The 24,352-nt window shown below is 38.2% G+C and overlaps 2 protein-coding genes across 2 annotated transcripts in view; both read left to right on the forward strand.

Annotated features, from left to right (window-relative positions):
• The window catches only part of LOC127663296 (teneurin-2-like), a 291,708-nt gene extending 278,840 nt beyond the window's left edge, over positions 1-12,868 (forward strand). The window contains exons 23-29 of the mRNA XM_052154811.1: positions 677-1,566; positions 4,863-5,038; positions 6,484-6,719; positions 6,878-7,174; positions 8,000-9,617; positions 10,289-10,419; positions 10,553-12,868. Coding sequence (XP_052010771.1) covers positions 677-1,566; positions 4,863-5,038; positions 6,484-6,719; positions 6,878-7,174; positions 8,000-9,617; positions 10,289-10,419; positions 10,553-11,290 — 4,086 coding nt within the window. The 3' untranslated portion in view covers positions 11,291-12,868. The remainder of the gene's footprint in view (positions 1-676; positions 1,567-4,862; positions 5,039-6,483; positions 6,720-6,877; positions 7,175-7,999; positions 9,618-10,288; positions 10,420-10,552) is intronic.
• Positions 12,869-13,789: 921 nt separating this feature from the next.
• On the forward strand, positions 13,790-15,504 carry LOC127663298 (thiosulfate:glutathione sulfurtransferase-like). The gene is made up of 4 exons (XM_052154816.1): positions 13,790-13,889; positions 14,798-14,920; positions 15,075-15,237; positions 15,319-15,504. The coding sequence occupies exons 1-4, from the start codon at positions 13,877-13,879 to the stop codon at positions 15,371-15,373; spliced, it is 354 nt and encodes a 117-aa protein (XP_052010776.1). The 5' UTR covers positions 13,790-13,876; the 3' UTR covers positions 15,374-15,504.
• Positions 15,505-24,352: the final 8,848 nt, after the last annotated feature.

Genomic DNA, 24,352 nt, shown 5'->3' on the forward strand with positions numbered 1-24,352 from the left:
TGGTTACTGTAATCTAAATAAATTTTGATAAAGAAATTTGTGTAACATTACCATTTAAATTGTTGTAATCAGATTACATTTACTGACTTTTTTTATTAATTAATTGGGTTACACATACTGTGTATTTCTAAAATAATATGATTTATTCAGAATACAATTTAAACAGGAATTATATTCATATGTATATTCCTGTGTTTGTTTTTCTGTGACAGCTAAAGAGACAACAACAATGAAAAAGAAGGAATATGCAGTAGACATTATTTTGAATTTGTTGAGCAGTTAAAAAAAAATAAAGAAAATAGTTTTTAAAAAGTTGCTTTAAATTAATTAGTCATGTGTTACTAATGTGCAATTACTTTTTCCATGAAGTAATCAATATATTAATCTGGTTACAGTTTTAGAGAAGTAATTTGTTTATTTTTGTATTATTATTAGTTTTGGGTACTTATTTATTGCACTGTTCATTTAAATAATAACTTCTGCTTGCCTTGTCATTTTGTGATGCTGTCAGTATGAACAGGGATTAAGAATCAATGACTCAAAATGCAGATTCGCAAGTTTTAATTATGTATAATGGGCTTGCGAAAACTTGATAAGAAGCCTAATTTATTATGCAAATAAGTGCCTGGTGAATCTTAAAGATTAAATTTAGTATGCTTGAATTTTTTCCATCTAGGTGCGGTTAGAGTGGCCAACAGACCTGGCAGTAAACCCCATGGACAACTCGCTTTACGTACTAGAGAACAATGTTATCCTACGCATCACTGAAAACCACCAAGTCAGTATCATTGCTGGGCGGCCTATGCACTGCCAAGTGCCTGGCATCGACTATTCCCTTAGCAAACTGGCCATCCACTCTGCCCTAGAGAGCGCCACAGCTATTGCCATTTCCCATACGGGCGTGCTCTACATCGCCGAGACAGATGAGAAGAAGATTAACCGCGTGCGGCAAGTCAGTAATAATGGAGAGATGTCACTGCTAGCTGGTGCCGTATCTGAGTGCGACTGCAAAAATGACGTCAACTGTAACTGCTTCGCAGGAGATGACGGATACGCTACAGACGCTAGCCTGAACTCACCCATGTCTCTGGCTGTCTCACCGGATGGCACGCTCTACATTGCAGATCTCAATAACATTCGAATCCGTGCTGTCCGTATTAACCGGCCCGGTCCTTCGGCACTGGGGCGGTATGAGGTTGCATCCCCTCAAGAGCAAGAACTCTATGTGTTTAACGAGGAGGGTCTCCACCATCAGACCATCAGCTTAGTGACAGGCCTGCCCCTCTACAACTTCAGCTATGGCCCTGATGGAGAGCTGGCCACAGTGGTAGATTACTCCAATAACACTGTGAAAGTGCGGAGAGACGGGGCAGCGCAGAGTGGAGCAGGGATGCTCAGGCTCATCCTGCAACCTGAGAATCAGGTGATGATGCTGGGACTGGATCCTGCAGGGAGCCTGCGCTCTGTCTCTGCTCTCAATCAGGAGATAGTTCTGTTGGGATACAATGGCAACACTGGCTTACTAGCCACCAAGGCTGACGAGACAGGCTGGACAACCTTTTATGAGTAAGTTTTTTGTACTGTTTCTAGGCATGAAAAAGTTAAGGAAATTAGTTAAATCTTAAAAATCAATTTTAAAGTTATTGAAATGTCTATAGTGAATAAAACATTTTCTAGTTAGGTTTTTCTCTAAAATACTTAATTGGCTAGACATTGCTCTTTGTGAGTGCCATCTCTATTAAAGGGATAGTTCAATAAAAAATTAAAATTATCTCATTATTTACTCACCCTCATGTATGTATGACTTTATTTCTTCACCAGAACACATTTTAAGAAATATAAAAAAAATTACTTGGCTCAGTAGGTCCTTAAAATGCAAGTTAATTGAGATTTCTCTTTTGAAGCTCCAAAAATCATAGACAGTCAGCATAAACTTCATCCATACGACACAAGATGTTAAATCTTTTAAAGTGACACAATCGCTTTTGGTCCAAAAGATAAATATTTAAGTACTTTTTTATTCTGAATCATCACAGCCAGAAAAGCAGTGATGTTTACAAGTGAGGAGGAGGAGTGCTGTACAGTATCTTGATTGGTTTTGGTTTAGATCTGTATTTATCTGTTTCTTTACCCTCAATTATGTGATTGTGTGCTTATCCTGGATGTCTCAATCGAGAGGAGAACGTGAGATTACGTCTGTGTCATGGTAAAGCAAATTTGTCACACGAGAGACTGCTTGGACTCCACCTTCTCCTGAAGCTTACCCAAAGTGTTGGATTATAGTTTTAAAAAGTACTTAAATATTGATCTTTTTTCACAGAAAAGGTGATCGTATTGGTTTAGAAGACATTAATATTACCACTGGAGTCGTATTAATGACATTTATGCAGACTGTCTGTGATTTCTGGAGCTTTAAAAGAGAAATCACCATTCACTTGCATTTTAAGGACATAATCAGGAGGGTCTCCACCAACAGACCATCAGCTTAGTGGCAGGCCTGCCCCTCATAAAATCAGGACACGTTCCTGAGAATTGGAAAGAAAATCAAATCAATCCAATCTTCAAACACGGCATAAATATAACCCCAACAACTACAGGAGCATTTCAGTGAGCAGTAACCTTGGCAAACTATTCAGTTGCATTATAAATGACAGATTAACCCAATATCTCCAAGACAACCAGACTTTACCCAACTGTCAAATTGGATTCATGCCAAAACAGAGAACAACGGATCATATATACACACTGCACACACACATGTCCACCAAACAAAACAAGAACAAATATTTGTCTGTTTTATTGATTAAAAAAAAGCCTTTGATTTGGTTTGGCATGATGGATTGTTCCTAAAACTGATACAGAGTGGATTAGGAGAAAAGGTTTATGATTTAATAAAGCACATGTACAAAGACATCAACTGCTGCCTTAAAATAAACAACAGACGAACTGATTATTTCAGCCAGAATAAGGGAGTTCGTCAAGGCTGCAACCTAAGCCCAACTTTATTTAATAATTATATCAATGAATTGGCCACATCGACCTGACTTCGGACAAGCGGTTGAAGATGGATGGATGGAATTGGCCACAATGCTTCAAAACTCATGTTAGTCCTGGATTCACATTAGAGTACAGAGAAATGAAATGTCTTCTATATGCAGACGACCTGCTGCTCTCACCAACTGAAGAGGGATTACGTGAAAGCCTCTCAATTCTAGAAAATTACTTTAGTAATTGGGCATTACTAATCAACATGAACAAGTCAAAAATGATCATTCTTCAAAATAAAAATGGTCTTCAAGACAAAAAATATGTTTTTACATTTGGGGGAACAATTCTTAACCATGTTGCCAATTACAATAATTTAGGTATGACTATCTCGGCTTCTGGACAGATTGACTTGGCAGTAAAATACTGGCTCTTAGGGAATATTATTGCATAAGAAAATCACTATTTTAATTTAAACTCCCTATTAAACTGTGGCTGAAATTGTTTGACAGTGTCATCAAGCCCACACTTATGTATGACAGTGAAATCTGAGGCCCCAAATATATTAATTATGAATCCTGTTACAAAAGTCCAGTTGAAATTTTCCACCTTGAATTCTGTCAATATATCCTGGGAGTTCACAGAAGTGCTTCTAACCTGGGCTGTCGGGCAAACTGGGCAGATTCCCTCTTCTGACTGGCATTCAAAAGAGAGCTAATAAGATTTGGTTCCACCTGTCAGACTCTTTCCTAGATTATCACAATCACTGTGTATTTATACACAGAGCAGCACACCCAGAGAGTGACCGTTTACAGTATTTAGTATTTGGCAAACATCAGCTGAATGTATAAATTCAATTCTGGCAGGCAAAACTAAAACAAATTCAAACACAACCCTAGAAGAATACATGAATCTTTGGCACAGCAAACTCAAAGGAATTAACAAACTAACTTATTTCCCAAAAAGTAAGACAGAATATAAATTAACATCATATCTGACCAAAATTAAAGACCACCATCACAGGACGCTCCTTATGAAGTATCGTGTGTGAGCACAGTCTAGCTGTAGAGACAGGTCAGCACAGACAGAACTGGAGACCCAGAGAGAACAGACTGTGTTCACACTGCACTAAAGGAGTCATAGAGGATGAACTACACTTCCTCACTGAGTGCAGTAAATATGAGAGCATTAGAATCACACACTTTACAGTCATAGAACAGATATGGCCTGAATTTAGCAGAATGAGTAACATAGAGAAAATCTCATATGTTCTTGAAGAGAAGGCTTAATTTATAGAATTAGCAGCAGAGTTCTCCTGTCATGATCCGAGGGAGAGAGGGTGACCCCTCACTAAATATTAAGTGTCAGTTTAATTTAATGTTACTCATTGCGCTCTGTATTTGCTTCTCTTTACAATTTGTGCACTTTCCTGTGTTGTTTTAAGTATGTTACTTTTTTTATTATTATTTATTTATTTGTATTACTACTATTACAGAATGTTTTTGTTACACTGTATGCAGTCATGCCAATAAAGCTCATAAGAATTTGAGGGACCGGGGGAACGGGGGGGGGTATGAAGGATAACACTGACCTATATGGAATGATCCACAGAGACATCACCAGATTTTCCCATTTTAACACTTGTTTTTCTCCCTTCACCTTATCATCTTATGGAGTTTTTAACATAATACAGTATATTGAGAAAGGTGCTATACAAATCAAATTGACTTCACAATGCCTGTCAGGCTTATAGTAAGAAGTAGAAGCCAAAAGATTGAATTAGAAGTGTCATCTAGATTCTTGAGTTGTTTTAGGATTGGTTTACTTTCACAAATTACTTTTCAAATGGGTTTTCCTAACGTTTATTGCATTTTCAGGTATGACAGCGAAGGGAGGCTAACCAATGTGACGTACCCCACGGGGATGGTTACAAGTCTACATAGAGAGATTGAAAAATCCATCAACATTGACATTGAGAGCTCCAACAGAGATGATGATGTCACTGTCATCACTAATCTTTCATCAGTTGAAGCTTCCTATACTGTTGTGCAAGGTGTGTCTGCTCAGCAAGACGTTAATATCGAGTGACTTGCGTTTCATACAATATTTTGTCATGTAGTTTGTGAATTTTCCTTTCGGCCAACAAAAACAGTTCCAAAATAAAATAAAGCAGTATCAGGTGTTGTGTGTCACCCTGCAGACTCACAGCCTGTCTAGTTACACCACAGAGAATTTTGGCACCCTTGGAACGCCACTTGTCCAATTAAATTAGATGTTTAGAACTGTTGTATAATTTGTGTTTCATTAATAATTTTGCAGTTCATTTTCTTAGTGTAATCACAATTAAGTGGTTGGTTTTTATATCTCCTTTATATTATTTATATGTATTTTTATGAGCATATTAGTAAGCATATATAAACAATATGTACAGTATACAGGTATATATATATATATATATATATATATATATATATATATATATATATATATATATATATATACCAGTATACTGTACATATTCTTTATATATGCTTACTAATATGCTCATAAAAATACAAAAGTAGCAAAATACAGATACCCCCAATGCTGTTGTGGGACTGGGAGTATCTGCAAATATATGCCTTAGTGTGGACAACATTTGTTTTTTTTTATCCCATGCCTAGCATTCTATTTGTGTTTTGCTGTGATGCATGTGATTGGACTGAAATTCAATACCTTATCGCAAGTAAATATTCAGTGTCTTCCATTTGCCCACAGCCACAAACCCCACTGTCCCAAATCTTATTTTGCCTGTTAAGAAGGAAAAGACAGACTGAGAGAGAGTAGGAGAGAGAGACTAAAATGCCTGTGCTGCCTTCCCATGGCAGACTCAACAAAAAAGTCAGACTTCAATAGAACCAACCATAACAGAAAGTCGAGGCAACATTTTGAATAAATTACTGAGGATTCTGTCCAAGGAGAGTTTAATTTTAGATCTTGTACCTGAGCTGTACTTTGCATAGCATGATAAGAGCTGCTTTAGAATCTAACATTGTAACACTGATGGGGCTAATTATATATTAAATAAATGCAGCAACAGTCTTAAAATCGTTCACTTGTAAATTATAAACTACATTGTCTCAGATGTATGAATGTACCGTCTGCTCATAAATTAGTTTCCTGGGTTGTAATTTATTTATAGTGGATACTCTATAGCATAATAAATGTTTGTGGCACTCTTAAACAAAGTGATTCAAGGCTTAACATCATTAGTTTTAAACAAATAACTGCTCTTATTATCTTTTATAATGCTACCAAAGACAACCAGTGTTCTTCAACTGATAAATTCCCCACAGTCCTTTCATGAGTTCAAAATAAATCAAGTAATTTTTTGTTGATGTTATATTGTACTCTTGTCATGTTGAAATTTTGTCCTAAAAAAATAAATATTTGTCATAAAATATTTTCTTATGTGCTTAATGTATTGGTAATTCTGTGTTACTCTTTTGCCCCCTGCAGATCAAGTACGGAACAGCTACCAGCTATGTAACAATGGCACGCTGAGAGTAATGTATGCCAATGGGATGGGTATCAGTTACCACACTGAGCCCCATATCTTGGCAGGATCAGTGAGTCCCACCATCGGCCGCAGAAACATCACCCTACCCACTGACAACGGTCTGAATTCCATAGAATGGAGACTACGCAAAGAGCTGGGCAAGGGCAAGGTCACTGTGTTTGGCAGAAAACTTCGGGTGGGCACATGTTCTAAAATGTAGTTTTCTCATCTCTGTACACATTAAATGTTCTCCTTTTTTTCTATATGTAAGCAACATTATGCTAGAAACTTGCTAGTTCCATCCACCTCAACAAAAGGACAGAATTTCACACCAAATATTCATACAATTTGCAGGCACATGGGCGCAACCTCTTGTCAATAGACTTTGACAGGAACACACGGACAGAGAAGATCTATGACGACCACAGGAAGTTCACTCTAAGGATCACGTATGATGCCCAGGGCAGGCCAGCAATATGGCAGCCCAGTAGCAGCCTTGCAGTGGTCAATGTGTCATACTCCAGTACAGGCCAGCTGGTGGGTCTGCACCGAGGGAGTATGAGTGAGAGAACCGATTTTGACCCACAGGGCCGGATCCTCTCACGCTCTTTTGTAGATGGAAAGGTGTGGAGCTACAGTTACCTGGACAAGGTCAGTTCTCTCCTTCAAAAAACTTACATTAATTATTTTCTAAAGATTATTGTGTTTATTAATTTGAGATCTGAGGGGAATTGATCTCCATTTGACTTGAATTGTGTCCAGGCAACCAGGCACAACACGTTAAAAGCTTGTAACAAAATTTTGTCTTAACCAGCCATTACTGCAACAAGCAGGGCCACCCATAAGGGGGAAAAAAGAGGACAGCTTACGAGGGCCCAGTTACAAGGGTGCCCAAGAGAGATAGATCCACAACCTTGATAGTGCAGCGGCATCCAGAGGTCCTCTACCGGAAATTTTCAGCGCACGTTGCCCCTGACATATACTGGTGCACCAACATATTTTTTCAGGGTCCCAGTAGGGAGTTTGAGTGGGCCTGGCGACAAGCAACAAGACACTTTGTCAATCACTTGTATTCTATTGTACCAGATAACTGCCACTAAACATCAAATGTTTCATCTTACAATTTTTCTTTCTGTGTGTATAGACAAATTACACAGGAAACTTGTTGCAACATGCCTGGTTAGGACACAGTGCTATACAGAAAATGTTTTAGCCATTGAAAACAACCATTGTAAAATAATAATTAATGATAAAAAGAGATGGATGGAAGATGGAAGAGAGTTTCATTATAATAAATAAATTGACAAAATATAATCCACAACCATAATTTACAAGATTACTTTGGTAATTTATTGTAAATGTAATTTCCCAACATTCTGTGAAGGATAAATTATTTCATTTAGACAGCTTTATAAAGATGTTGTTGCTAATTAACATTATAATGATAATGATGCTCTGAAAATGTTCTCTTCACAGTCCATGGTGCTGCTCCTGCAGAGTCAGAGACAGTACATCTTTGAGTTTGATGCATCAAACCGCATCACAGCAGTCACCATGCCCAGCGTTGCCCGTCACACCATGTTCACGCATGTCTCCATTGGCTACATCCGCAACACTTACAACCCACCAGAGAGCAACGCATCCATCATCTATGACTTCAGCGAGGATGGACGCCCTCAGGCAACCTACTTTCTGGGTACCGGCCGTCGAGTCCTCTACAAGTATGGCAAGCTGGCCAAGCTCTCTGAGATCTTGTATGACAGCACAGCCATCACATTTGGCTATGACGAGACGGCAGGTGTGTTAAAAATGGTCAACTTGCAGAGCGGCGGCTTCTCTTGCACTATTCGTTATCGAAAAATGGGTCCACTAATCGACAAACAGATCTATCGCTTCTCAGAGGAAGGTATGGTCAATGCCCGCTTCGACTACACTTACCATGACAACAGTTTCCGAATTGCGAGCATGAAGCCAGTGATCAGCGAGACGCCATTGCCTGTGGATCTGTACCGTTACGACGAGATCTCCGGGAAAGTGGAGCACTTTGGAAAGTTTGGAGTCATCTATTATGACATTAATCAGATTATCACCACAGCTGTGATGACTCTTAGCAAGCATTTTGACGCACATGGCCGCATCAAGGAGGTGCAATACGAGATCTTCCGCTCTCTCATGTACTGGATGACTGTGCAGTATGATAACATGGGCAGAGTAATCAAACGGGAGCTAAAGATCGGGCCGTATGCCAACACCACACAGTACCGTTATGAGTATGATGGTGACGGGCAACTCAGTGGTGTCAAAGTCAATGATTGGTCTACATGGCGCTACAGTTATGACCTAAACGGCAACCTACATCTGCTCAACCCCGGTAACAGTGCCCGACTCATGCCGCTCCGATATGACCTACGAGACCGTATTACTCGTCTAGGTGACATGCAGTACCGTCTGGACGAAGACGGTTACCTCAGCCAGAGAGGCGGGGATGTCTTTGACTACAATTCAAAAGGCCAGCTTTTGCGCGCCTACAGCCGTGCAGCCGCAGGATGGAGCGTGCAGTATCGTTATGACGGGCTCGGACGCAGGGTTTCCACTAAGAACAGCTTGGGTCAGCACCTCCAGTTCTTTTATGCAGACCTGAACAACCCAACTCGGGTCACTCATGTGTTCAATCACTCCAGTTCAGAAATCAGCTCTTTGTACTATGACCTGCAGGGCCATCTGTTTGCCATGGAGGTGAGTAGTGGGGAGGAGTACTACATTGCCTCTGACAACACAGGAACCCCACTAGCTGTCTTCAGCAGCAATGGGCAGATGATCAAACAGGTGCAGTACACTGCATATGGGGAGGTGTACCATGACTCAAACCCTGAATTCCAGCTGGTCATTGGCTTCCATGGAGGCCTCTATGACTCCCTAACCAAGTTAGTGCATTTTACACAGAGAGATTATGATGTTTTGGCTGCCAGATGGACATCACCTGAATACACCATGTGGCAGAAGATTGGAAAAGATCTGGCACCTTTCAACTTGTACATGTTCAAGAATAACAACCCACTCAGTGACATGCTGGATGTGAAGAATTATGTCACAGGTGAGAGTTGGAGTCACTTTACAGCCTTGCAAACTGTTGAATTAAACCTGATGTGTAATTTCTGCACCACTAGAATGACCAAACAGAATTGCAAAAACATTAGCTGCTTTATCAGAATCGGAACAAAAGGTTCTCATTGTGGAACAGTGCCGTTCTGCACCAATCCAATTCCTGGTTCATTAGTGCAGTTACGGTTTCTTTGTCCATCTTGGTGCCGCTGCAAAATCAGAATTAGAATGGACCAACTGAGCATGAGACCAATCTTTAGTGGCCATGTACTAAAGGCTTTCCACCAGTACAGTTTAGTGCTGTTAGCTAACCATGCAGAGAAACTCTGGCTTGGAACGAGTTGTAATCATACGGTACTGAACTATGATCAAGTGGACACGCTACAACAGTCATTACTCACAATGCTCAAAACCGTTCAGCCCGATTATGGAAAATCACTTTTTTTAATAGCTTTCCTGAAAAATCCATCTTTCATTGGTAAAACAAACAGATGTCCCGGTCACAAACAGTCCTGAATAGAAAAAGTTTATGATAGCACCACAGTGTTTACACTTTTCAGGGAAATCAACCTGCAGTACAAATCAATAAGTAGCTATAATCAATTAACCGATCTTTGCAAAATCACAGCCTAAATTCCCTTCATATGTACATTTCATTTGCAGATGTGAAAAGTTGGCTGGTAATGTTTGGCTTCCAGCTCAGCAACATCATCCCGGGCTTTCCCAGACACACTCTCTATTTTGTGGATCCACCATATGAGCTACTTGCCAGTCAAGAAAGTGAAAATGCCCAGGTGAGTCACCACGTTAAAGCCATAGTAAACCCTAGTAACTACTATCTCCATGTGTTGCAGCTCAGTGAATATTGGTATGGGTGATCTTGCTTGTCTCTGATTAAGATCTTTAATATTCTTCATCCATTTACAGTTGATAACCGGAGTTCAACTGGAAGCTGAGCGGCATAACCAAGCGTTTATGGCGTTGGAGGGACGGCTTCTTGATAAGGAGCGCAGGACCAAACAGGATAAACCGGGCCACTGGTTTGGCACAAGTACCCCCATCATCGGACGAGGAGTGAGGCTGGCAGTAAAAGAAGGCCGTGTGGTTACAGGGGTCTCAAGTATAGCCACCGATGACAGCAGGAAGGTGGCTCTGGTGCTTAATAATGCTGTCTACTTAGACGGAATGCACTACACGCAGGATGGTCGTGACTGTCATTTCTTCGTGAAGATAGGCTCTGCTGACAGTGACCTCCTAGCTTTGGGACTTACCAATGGACGTAAGGCACTTGAAAGTGGAATCAACGTGACAGTAAGTGGTCGCTCACGACGAGGGGTTACCGTTGAGTTCCAGGTTCCAACCCTATCTCTGAGCGTGCGCTACGGGTTGGCAGCAGATATGCTAGATGAGGAGAGAGCCCGACTGTTAGAGTTGGCACGGCAACGGGCACTAATAGGGGCCTGGTTGCAAGAGCAGCAACGGGCACGGGATAATAAGGAGGGAAGCCGCTTGTGGACTGAAGGGGAGAGACAGCAGATCCTTTCAACGGGGAAAGTGCAGGGTTACGATGGGTACTACATTTTACCTGTTGAACAGTACCCAGAACTGGCAGACAGCAGTTTCAACATCCAATTCCTGAGACAGAATGAGATGGGGAGGAGGTAACAGTCCAAATCTTTTGTTATTCTGGTTTACACACACACACACACACACACACACACACACATATATATATATTGTTTTTTTTGTTTTTTTTCTAAAAAAAAATTTTAATATTATTTATATATTTATTTATTTATTTTTTCAGTCCTCCTTTACCTTTATGGTTTTCAATTCTTTACTCTATCTCTTTCTTTTTCTTGCTTTGTCTTTCTATTTTTACACTCTTTTTTTATCTCCTGTACCCACGGAGAATAATTGAACTACTGGGGTTGCTCTCTGAACGCTGCAGGGACTTTTAAAAGAAACATTCTTAAAAACTTTGTTAATACTGCCTCTGGCACAAAAAAAATTGACAGATCGTGTCTTTGTTTTTCAACAATGGACATCAAAAAAGCACTAAGAAACTGAAAAACAAAGCAACTGTTGCTGAAATATGAATAGTCCCCCCTTTTTAAAAAAGAATAGATATTTTTACCCATATTTTTTGGGTTACTGAGAGGATTTTGGTGCCAGATGGTACCCTTGTAATTGTGTGACCTGGATTGGAGAGGTGCTGCGAGTCTCAAGAGCTGCTGGAGAGACCAGGGCTCAACTTCAGAACTGAGGAATAACATCTGTAAAGAGAAATATTAGTCTCAGGCCTCACATTCTTCACACCTAAACTGTCAATTGCAGCAAGTCTCATCATCTACAGACTGTTTCTTCAAGAAGTCAAGGAATTCCAGCAAAGTAAATGGATTTTAAAAATGATGAGAAAATATCAAACATTGTTTGTTTCATCACTGATAGAAAAGTTATTTCATTGTATAAGATGAAGTTCAGGGTGTGCTTTAGATGCGATAGTTTTGTATGTCCCAGTCGCATTAGAGTAACGAGGCCTTCACAAGGGCACTTCTGTATAGAAATATCAGAAAATAAACACTCACAATCTCCAGATTGAAGGTTACTAGTGTCAGAAACTATTTATTTTTACTTAGTTTATTTTTATTTTTATCATTCATAGTACTCAAAGACAATCATGAAGGAGTCACCACTTTTAGCTACAAAGATGAACGTTGATGGTTGAGTTTATTTTCCTTTGTAATAATATATGCTAATTTAATTTTTTATTATTAATTTAGATTTGCTTCTAAGCAAATTATAGTCATACACAGACATAATTTATGTAAAGTGTTTTAAAATTGTTTATACTTTAAATAAAGTTTAAAACTGTAAAACTTGTTTTTCAAAAAAATATCTGTATGTACAGTGTATAGATTTACCTTTATGCAGCACAGTAGAATACTGTTCATAATATCAACTTTTATATTTCTAACAAAAGGTGGCTTGTTATGTTCAAATCAACAGCTGGTATTAAAACACTAGAATTGTGTGGCACTCAAATATCACAGATAAATAATATCGATACCCCTTTTGATGTTCTGTTTATTTAGGTTTGTTTTTATGCAGAAAAGTTGCTGTACTAGAACCCAAATCTTAGAAATTGATTCTTTTCACTGTGAAGAGACTCATTATGGATGTCATGATGTACCAAATCAGTATTGAGGGATGATTCTTACTCAAGTGAGACTCTTCTGAGACCTACCAATAAATAGTTTAATTCATGTGAGTCCTAGTCTCATGTTTTTGTAAATGTGTGTGATTCATGATACTGTATAATACATATCAATATGTCATTTCTCCATATCTCAGGGGATGGAGTTTACCATTCTAACAGTAGTTTTTAACCATAGGGTTAATAGAAGTTTCACTTCCACAGTGAAAATGTGGAAACACCAACAAAAAAACATATTAGCCATATTTGGATATGGTTCTATTGTAATATCATGGAGATTTGGACATGTGGCATGGTAATACCCAGATATTATTTTAAGTATTTTAGATGTAGTAGGATTAATACCAGGGTATTACATAAAAACTGGTAAATCCACTTAGAAAGATCTAGAAAGCTTCTTACACTGTATTAAAGAAATTCCATATGCATTTGTTGGTTTTAAAGCAACAATAACTGTAGAAAGAAACTATTCTTACTATGGGGAAGAAGAAAAAAGCTAAGGGCCAAAAGGTGAACTAGGTGAACTAGTAACTATTATTAGCTCAGGCACAATTATTATCAAATAATTACAGAAAATAATATTAATACATTTTTATTAGTCATGTAATCCCTTTCAGACTTAGACATGAGGGTATGGAATAAATGTGCAGGCTGGTAAAATTGGGCATTTATCAGCCACTGTGGCTGGCGTGTAAAAATGTTTTAAGAAACTCCTGATGAAGAAAGTTACTGTAGCCCCAGCCGAGACATATACAAACCCAGCTTCACTTTTACAGCATTAAAGACAAAAACGATCTTAACCTCCAAGAGAGCAGTCTTAATTTGGAAGCTAAGGGTCTTTTATTCTGAAATTAGCTCAAGCTACAGGAGCAACGCTTCCTGCTAGGCGGTTTCTCAACAACTACCACCCCTGTGCTTGAAGACAGCCAATTGGAAATCAAGGAGGGGTTTTGTTGGAAATGGCTTGAACAACTTGAATGACAAGGAAGTAAAGGGCGACCAACAGGCGAGTTGTCATTACTACTAACTACAACATGGCAAGCAGCGGTAAGTTTATAGTCATTTTGAACTTTATGAAACGTGTTTTCAGACAGGTAAAGAAAGCGGTGAATGAAACTGCAATTCTTACGTGAATATTGTGTTCTGACTGAGCTTTCTGTTGTTGTTGTCTCTTCTCTGTCGTCGCCAGGGTGACAGTGCTCAGGTGCACATGAAAATAAACCCTTATTCCCATATCCCTCCAGAATGATTTGTAAATTACAGGCTAAACGTTACTTTGCTCAAATTCAGTGATGCCCTCTCACTATATTTTTACGTGCATACATGCTCTTCATTGGATAGTCGAAATAACTGTCCTTGTTTATTTTTATTAATTTTCATAATGAGAGCTCTGAGACTTGTGACGTAATCATGACTTGCAGAAATTTCAAATAGATTGGTTAACTGCATGGTAAGTATTGTGGATTTTCTATAATGACTCTTTTAAAACAAAAACAAAAAAAAACATGAACAACACAGTTTTAATTTCAACACTGACAAAATAATTTCAAACAAATGTCCTCCTTTTCACTTAGTCGTCTCAGTGAAAAGAAAAACATATTATAAATTGGAATGTTAGAATATGTTCTTGTTTTCTTAAACTAACCAGTTCATCAAACACAATGATAGTCGGAAATAAATGGGATTGGGGGGTACATTTTTCAAATCTATTTTATATGTAATATATTTATTATGTAAGATGTAAAATTTGTTATAATATATATTTGTAAACTGGTTTCATTTTATTTATTTATTTATTTACAATAATTACAAGAGTCATGTATAATACAAAATTTGTTGGTAAGTATTGTGGCTGTTGTCTAATTGACATCAATCATTATGCATCAGTGTTTTTTGCATGACAGAAATGTTTGCAAAGCTTGTTGACTGACATACTACATTCTTCTTCACTATAGATAAGGAGATATCCTACAGTGAAGTCAAATCTCTTTTGCAGAAGGGTTCCGGACTTCTTGTGGATGTGCGCTCCAAGGAAGAGGTCGACAGAGGCCATATTCCAGGTTCCATCCACATTCCAGGTGAGAAAAACTGCAGAATCTATTGTATTTTATGTGCTATTCAGACTTCTTCTAAAAATAATGTATTTTTTTGTATTGTCTTATTATAGTAAGTAATTTGTCACTGACATAGGAAATTAACTTTAATATGTCCCCCCTGTTCTTTTTATTTTAGTGGAAAATGTAGAAAGTGACATGTCCCTTAACTCAGCTGAATTCCAGTCGAAGTTTGGTGTACCTAAGCCTTCATTGGACTCCTCTGAGCTGGTTTTCCACTGCCAGATGGGAAGACGTGGAGCTGTTGCCACAGACAAATCCAGAAGCCTGGGGTTCAAGAAGTAATCATTTTGATATCATACAGTAAATACACTTACACATTTTTTGCATAACTGTCATTTAACAATTAACTTCTCTCTTAGTGCTCGTAATTATGCCGGAGGCTACAAGGAATGGTCAGAAAAGGAGGGCAAATGATGATCCTCAAAACTGTGAAGTGATATGGAACCATTATGTGGCCAAGACCTGGAACTACTACTATATATATCATGCATGTGAAGTTTGTGCATGTTTCTATTATATTAAAGTTTCAAAATGAAACAAATAAATCCTATCCTTGTGTTTTCCTTTAAGACTCCTAAAGCCAGAACAAATATAAAATCATCACTGATTGGTTCTTTAATGGTTCCAGTGTAATTGTATTTTTCATGGTGCCTTTTCCTTTAATTGAATGCGTATCCCTCGGCAAACTCAAGTGAGACACAGTGGATAGTGTCAAATGCTGCTAAATAATGGACACTTACATTGATCTCTGCCAGTCATTCGGGTAATAATCAGCATCAATTACTCTGAAAACCTCAAATGAGTTGATTAAATGTAAGTTCAGTAACCAAACGTTTTAGTAGTATTTTAATAAAAAACAGCGTATGTCAAGTCGTCGACTGTAAATTTAAAAGTTGAACTAGTTAGTCTTATTCAGATGTGTAGCCTATCTGTAAATGTTAGAGAACCGAACCTTTTAATTTATACAGTAAGGATTTACCGGTGTATACCTGCCTCCGTATCTAGTGTACCCCTCTGGGTGGGGCCGTTGCTCCATGCGGCCTCGCGGCTTAAGACTGACCGGGCAAAACGAAGAAAAGCGTACCGTTTAATCCAGCGACAGTTGGTAAGCATCAGTAAGCACTTTATTACCATTTTTAGTTTATTTAGGTGGACTTTAATGCAGCCGTCACGTACATTTTGACAGATGAACCAAAGGATCGGCTGCAGAACACGTGACAAGCCCACCTATGTGTTCCCAGCAGTGCTCAAAGAGATGGTCCGATCAGCCTTTCCCGAGGACATCTGTGACTATCATGATCCCTGTCACAAAAATGTAAGCTCTAATGGAATTAATTTTGACTGTACAGATTATTTTTTGTCTTATCCATTTATCCATGAGAACTGTAAGTAACTGCTTGATAATTGTTGTAGGTTGTTGCCATCACTATGGATGATTTGAAAAGGATCGATTTCTCCTGATCTGGAATGATTTGGCAGTTAAAAAGCAGTTGCAGTCAGTTGCTCAGAACTGCATATATGGTTGTTAATAATGTAATATAAAATTAATACAAATTGTTCCTAATATGCTACAATAGGCTGTGTTCAAAGAAACAATCTGTTTTTTTCTAGGGTTTCTGTTCCAACCACTAGTTTTTTGTAATATTTGCAGAGACACTTGCTTAACATGTATTGTATATAATGTAATTGTAATCCTGAAGGTAATGTTATGTAGCTAATAATAATGTTTTACCACTTCCCACATGTGTGGAGTTATTTGGTTTTAAACTACAATTCCCAGAATTCATTGGCTCTCACAGTAACTGTAAATGTGCAAGGGGAAGTCGTGTGCAAAAATATGCTTTGCGTAACATTTTTGTTATAGTGTAAGTTGTAAAATGTATGTGTGCTTTCCTCGTGAAAGACTTTGACAGTCCATCAGAATTTGACTTGCTGTACACCATGGCGACATACACAACTTACACAAACTGGCAGTGGAGTTCTGTCCATTACGGGTTGTAACTAAATAACACATAATGCATATTTCAAGGTATGTATAAACCGATATTTAGTGCATGTTATTGTGGTACTAGATGAGAGTTTAAAGTTTATGTAACCTATAATTATGCACTGTATTGTGATAGTGCGCATAGTTCTCATGGTTGAATTGTTACAACATTTTAAAAAAAGTTGACATTTAGAGTTTATATGGCTTTTTGCCCACTAGTGCAGTGTTGGGAAACACTGAAAGCTCAAGAAAATGCCTCAAGAGGGAAAATCTGAAATGGATTTGGTTTGCCTCTTTAAAGAGATGTGTAATATCTCCATTTTTGACAAATACACACCTGTCATTTACCGTAAGTGTATCTATATGAACATATTAGTAAATATGACTGGCGTAATGGTGAGTTCTTTTTTTGCATAAAACACTTAAAATGTATTTACTGCCAAAACCATTAAAATGTCACTAATGTAAAATCATAATAAATGAATATGGTATCTCCTTGAAAGAGCAAAAGAAGCTTTCAGGATCTATTTGTGTTTTATGTCCTTTTTTGAGAACAGTATTGGTGGCTAAAACCAAGTTGCACACCATTTTACTACAATAAGTGTTGGATGGTGTTTGGCATATATTGCCTTACTAGAATTTTGGCAGAAATATTGTTGTAAAATTACTTAAGAACTTAATAAAATACTTAATAATGAAAATATAATAGTTCATAATTTAGTAAAAGATTTAATGTCTGTCTAATAATGCTTTTTATCTGCTGCTGAAAAGGACAATTTAATGAATCTGCACGTAAGAACAAACAGATGTTATCCGGAGGACCAAAAATGAGGTGTGTGCACTGCAGACGGGCTACCTCGATGCACAGTTTAAATAAACTTAGGGAAAGCCTTTCTGCCCAGTAATGGAGAGAAAAAAAGTGAGTCTTCCTCTATAGCTATATTGCTTGGCACCCCATAGGTTTTCAAACTGGGATCTGGGGACAACCATGGGCCACAAGAGGGTGTTAGTGGGTCTGCGAACATGTACAGAGGAAATGTGTAAAAGTGTACAAATTGTTTGTATTATTACCTCAAAATATGAAATTTATAATTTTTCTAATTTTATTTTATTGACTCAGTATTGTCAGTTTTCAGTAAGAGTCTGTAAGGCACTTTTCTCTGTTAAGCTACATTGAAACAATATTAATTGTGGAAAGTGCTATACCAATAAATTTGAATTAAATAAATAAAATTCTCTTCAGTTTTACATAACATTACTCTACTAAAGCCAAGTGTACGCTACACGACTTGCAGTCAGCACTCTGCTACACACAGTCTTGTTTTTTGTCCTGGTGCGCACAATACAGGAATGTAGTGTCTCAATTACACAACCATTTGTCCCTGACTGAGTCCATGTGTATGATTTGTTTTGGGTGATCCGATCATCAAACGTACAAGTGAGACACATCACCATTAAAGCTGGTCATCTCGTTTGATCACTTGTGTTCAGATTTCGAGGAGAGAGTCTCTGATTTCACGAGGACATACATCAATCATTATGTCTGTGTATTACTGAATGATTATAAAGCACAAAAAAGTGAAAGACGAGAAAGAAAGTGCTAAAAACCAGCACACAGTTTTTCTTAATTACACGCAAACATGACGTTTATAGCAGATTTCTGAGTTATTTTAGTGCAGTACCTTTAACTGAGCTTCTTGTGTACCCATTTTTGTGCTTATTGGCACCATTTGCTAAGGACAAAAAATTTTAAAAACAGCTGAAAATAATAATAAAAAAAAAAATGTAAAAACTGTTTTTACGCTTATTTGTGATAATTTGCTAGTAATTTTTATATATATATATATATATATATATATATATATATATATATATATATATATACACTCACCTAAAGGATTATTAGGAACACCATACTAATACTGTGTTTGACCCCTTTCGCCTTCAGAACTGCCTTAATTCTACGTGGCATCGATTCAACAAGGTGCTGAAAGCATTCTTTAGAAATGTTGGCCCATATTGATAGGATAGCATCTTGCAGTTGATGGAGATTTGTGGGATGCACATCCAGGGCACGAAGCTCCCGTTCCACCACATCCCAAAGATGCTCTATTGGGTTGAGATCTGGTGACTGTGGGGGCCATTTTAGTACAGTGAACTCATTGTCATGTTCAAGAAACCAGTTTGAAATGATTCGAACTTTGTGACATGGTGCATTATCCTGCTGGAAGTAGCCATCAGAGGATGGGTACATGGTGGCCATAAAGGGATGGACATGGTCAGAAACAATGCTCAGGTAGGCCGTGGCATTTAAACGATGCCCAATTGGCACTAAGGGGCCTAAAGTGTGCCAAGAAAACATCCCCCACACCATTACACCACCACCAGCAGCCTGCACAGTGGTAAAAAGGCATGATGGATCCATGTTCTCATTCTGTTTACGCCAAATTCTGACTCTACCATCTGAATGTCTCAACAGAAATCGAGACTCATCAGACCAGGCAACATTTTTCCAGTCTTCAACTGTCCAATTTTGGTGAGCTCTTGCAAATTGTAGCCTCTTTTTCCTATTTGTAGTGGAGATGAGTGGTACCTGGTGAGGTCTTCTGCTGTTGTAGCCCATCCGCCTCAAGGTTGTGCGTGTTGTGGCTTCACAAATGCTTTGCTGCATACCTCGGTTGTAACGAGTGGTTATTTCAGGCAAAGTTGCTCTTCTATCAGCTTGAATCAGTCGGCCCATTCTCCTCTGACCTCTAGCATCAACAAGGCATTTTCGCCCACAGGACTGCCGCATACTGGATGTTTTTCCCTTTTCGCACCATTCTTTGTTATCCCTAGAAATGGTTGTGCGTGAAAATCCCAGTAACTGAGCAGATTGTGAAATACTCAGACCGGCCCGTCTGTCACCAACAACCATGCCACGCTTTCCCATTCTGACATTCAGTTTGGAGTTCAGGAGATTGTCTTGACCAGGACCACACCCCTAAATGCATTGAAGCAACTGCCATGTGATTGGTTGATTAGATAATTGCATTAATGAGAAATTGAACAGGTGTTCCTAATAATCCTTTAGGTGAGTGTATATAAAACAGCTGAAAATTATAAATACAACTGGTAGGGAGATGTGGGTGAAACTGTTTTATTTTCTAATAATTTTTTGTCTTCTGCTTCCTAATACCTTTCTCTTTTGTGCTCTCATACTTCATTGGATTCGGCTCGTAACGATCTCTCACTCGTTGGGACAGTGCTTACACCTGACGACAAGATGTCTAGATATCAAGCTGTTTTGAAAACTGTCGTAGCATCTTGGACTAGTCTCAGCATGTCGCAGGAGTGTGCACAAAATAAGACTGTTCTCCATGAGATCGGAGTTCTCGTCGCAGACCACTCACCGACTCAAAACATCAGAGATGAGCTTGAGTCGTGTAGAGTCCAATAGGCATACGCCATCACTGTGACAATATTTTATTAATTTGATTTGTCTTTAATAAAATGAAAATATTAATGCAATTATGTAATTTTGCATACAACATGCTGTCCCTCACAAGGGGATCATCATATTTGAGGGTCCTTGGCATCAAAATGTTTGAAAACCCTTGCTTTACACAACTGTTAAGTGATTTCTCTTTTAATAATGTTCTCTGTTGGTATGTAATTATTGAGTAGTTGAATGGACAACTTTTTCTCAACTTTAATAGAAGTTTCCTTACATCTCAACATAGTGTAGACTACAATCTCACACATCAAGGAGCACAAAGTTGCACCTGAAATGTATTTGTTTTACATTTGGCTTTTTGGTTGGTTTAAATATAGTCTAATATTTCATTAGTGTGAGACTATTGGGTGACACTAAGGAGTTTTAAATTTGAGAACATGAAAAGAACCCCCTGAACATAGAAATTGTGCTCTAATGATGTTTGTTGACCTGCAAGATATAGTCTTTAAATATTAAAAGTCTAGGATTTCACCATTGCCTAATAGTTTAAAGCATCAAATGCAAACTGGTCTGTTTTCATGTACACCTGAGAGATCGAAGAATGTACAGTACTGTGCAAAAGTTTAAGGCACTTGTGAAAAATTTTACATAGAGAGGATGTCTTCAAAAATAATTAAATATATAGTTTTCATGTATCACTTAATGTCATACAAAGTCCAGTAAACAAAAAAGCTATATCAATATTTGTTGTGACCACCTTTGCCTTTAAAACATTCCCAATTCGCCTAGGTACACCTGGACACAATTTTTCTTGGTTGTTGGCAGATAGGATGCTCCAAGCCTCTTTGAGAATTCACCACAGTTCTTTTATCTATTTAGGTCTCAATTGCTTCTGTCTCTTCATGTAATCTCAGACAGACATGATGGTCAGGGTAGGGGCTCTGTGGAGGCAATGCCATCTCTTGCAAAGCTCCCTGTTCTTATATTGTAATCTTTTCTATTAGCAAAAGTAATGTTTGGGAGTCTAAAATGTATTTTTCCTATTGACACACAAAAGCTGAAGATATAAATAGCCATCTTAAGACAAATGTTTTTGTGAAACATCTTAAGTGCCTAAAACTTTTGCACAGTACTGTATATACAGTAGACCAATGGAAAAATGTGTAACAATTAGTCATTAAGGCTGCTAGTGTCACCTTTCTTCAGAAACCAGTGTGATTATTGGGGACCTGGGTATCTCAGCATGTATTGATGCTGACTACCACCCCTGGAGTCACAAGTTTTATTCCGGGGTGTGCTGAGTGACTCCAGCCAGGTCTCCTATGCAACCAAATTGGCCCGGTTGCTAGGGAGGGCCAATTAGTGGTTCTCGCTCTCAATGGGGCACGTGGTAGGTTGTGCGTAGATCGCGGAGAGAAGCATGATCCTCCACATGCTGGGAGTTTCTGCAGTATCGTGCACAACGAGCCACGTGATAAGATGTGTGGACTGACTGTCTCAGAAGCAGAGGCAACTGAGACTTGTCCTTCGCCACCTGGATTTAGGTGAGTAACCACGCCACCACGAGGACCTACAAAGTCAAGTCAAGTAAATGTTATTTGTATAGCGCCTTTCACAACACACATCGTTTCAAAGCAGCTTTACAGAAGATCAGGCGTTAACCAAAAAACTGTAATGTTTATAATGAATCATCATTGTGTAATTAGATAAAATACGATTGTTAATTGTGTTTAAAAATAAGTAATTAAATAATAATTGTATTAATAACCCCAGTGAGCAAGCTGAAAGTGACTGTGGCAAGGAACACAAAACTCCATAAGATGTTGATTAATGGAGAAAATAACCTTGGGAGAAACCAGACTCACTGTGGGGGCCAGTTCCCCTCTGACTAACATCATGAATATAATGTAAATATTACTTATGTATAGTTAAAGTCATGGTTTAAAATTATGAAACTAAGTAAGTGTAAAGGGTCATTGTTTAAACATCGATTTTGTTTGAACTGTAAGACTAATGACCAATGTCTTTGAAGTCCATCCTGGATTAACTGCAGAAGTTCACATAGATGCAATTGTACTTATTAATTGGTTGATGAAGGCTTTTGTTGGCAATTGTTAAACTATGCATTCCATTTCATGACCGTAGTCCATCAATAGACCAAGGTGATGCAAGCAGAGATCAGGGATGTGAAACGCTGTTCAAACTGGCCGGTAATTTCGGTGAGGTTTGGTGTGGGCCATCCTAAATCCAAGGTTCAGACAATGGCATATGAAGTATCCCATGTCTTATGGTTGGAGTTGGCATCAGTTCATCCTCTGAAGTCCATCATAATAGACTAAAGTGATGTTTGGCGGGCACTGGCTGCATTTAGTCATCATCATTCAGCGACACGTAGCAGTGGAGTCCAACACAAAGCAGGAATGTTGTTGATCCAGCCGGTTCTGGTGACCTTAGGATAGGAGTCCTGAGGTTGAGACAGGTAAACAAATAAAATAATATATGCATAGATGCCATTCATTTTATTGCAGAGTTACAAATCATGATCGATGTTTCTGGTTTCTGGTTCCGGCAGACCCAGCTAAAGCAGCCTAATTGTGGGTTGAAGGATAAATTAGGGTTACGCCTGGCTAAATAGATGAGTCTTTAGTCTAGACTTAAACTGAGGGAGTGTGTCTGCATCTCGAACAGTGTTATGGAGACTATTCCATAGTTTAGGAGCCAAATATGAAAAGAATTTTGCAATCGTAATGAACATGATGGAATTTAATGTGGTAGAAGGTCACTTAAGCACTGCGGAGCTAGACCATTCAAAGCTTTGTACGTAGTTAACAGAATTTTAAAATCAATACGGAATTTAACAGGTAGCCAATGTAACGATGATAAAATGGGGCTAATATGATCATATTTCTTGGTTCTAGTCAGCACTCTGGCTGCTGAATATTTAACCAATTGAAGTTTATTTATTGATCTTGCTGGACATCCTCCCAGTAATGCATTACAATAATCTAGTCTTGAGGTCATGAATCCATGAATACTTTTTTCGGCATCAGCAACAGAGAGCATGTGCTGTAATTTAGCAATATTTCTTAGGTGGAAGAATGCTGTTCTACAAACAGATTGGTATCAAATATAACACTTAAGTTCTTTGCTGTTGAAGATGATGTAACCGTACATCCAGTGAGAGTCAAACTATATAGTAGTAGCTTATTTTTAGAGTTTTTTGTTCCAATAATTAGTACCTCTGTTTTGTCAGAATTTAGTAGAAGGAAATGTCTGGCTATCCAATCTTTAATTTCACTGATACGCACTGCTAATTTCGAGAATTGTGAAAATAAAAGTAGTGGGAATTGGTCAATTCAAATTGGGGAGAAAAAAAAAAGCAGTGTGGTTGACTTGTATATTAATGTTTTATTTATAGCACTGAAATACAGCTATTATAGTAATACTGTTTTAATACTTCATTTTGATTTGTAGATCTGGGGTGGGCAGCTGTTATGGATCATTTAGAGGTCCCATTCAAGCAATGAGTGCCCTGCATATTCCAAGAAAACCATACAAATCACCTGGAAATTACTTCTACACCAATCGTCTCAAGAAGGGCAGTGGTTTGGGTAGGTCACATACATTATCCTTTAATCTGCAAATTTGTCATATTTTGTTGACAGGCATATTGATGATGTCCTTGCTTTCTAAAAGCTATTCTGACATCACCCTCTCCAAAACTGTCTCCTATTCCTCCAATCCCTATCGTTCCAAGGATATGCTAAAGGTATTTTTATGCCTGTCTAAATTACATTTTAAACATACTTGATGTCTTTAATTAAAATAAGATATGCCATATTCTGAGAAGTGTTCTCCTTCTCTAATGAGAGAGATAATTTGTTTGCCTGCGTGAGATCATTTGCCCACAAATCCATGTTGAAAGGTGGACCATTTCGTTTAAACCTTCATCCAAATGAATGCTTTGATG

Source organism: Xyrauchen texanus, chromosome 23 (genome assembly GCF_025860055.1).
Source record: "Xyrauchen texanus isolate HMW12.3.18 chromosome 23, RBS_HiC_50CHRs, whole genome shotgun sequence".
Classification (NCBI taxonomy): domain Eukaryota; kingdom Metazoa; phylum Chordata; class Actinopteri; order Cypriniformes; family Catostomidae; genus Xyrauchen; species Xyrauchen texanus.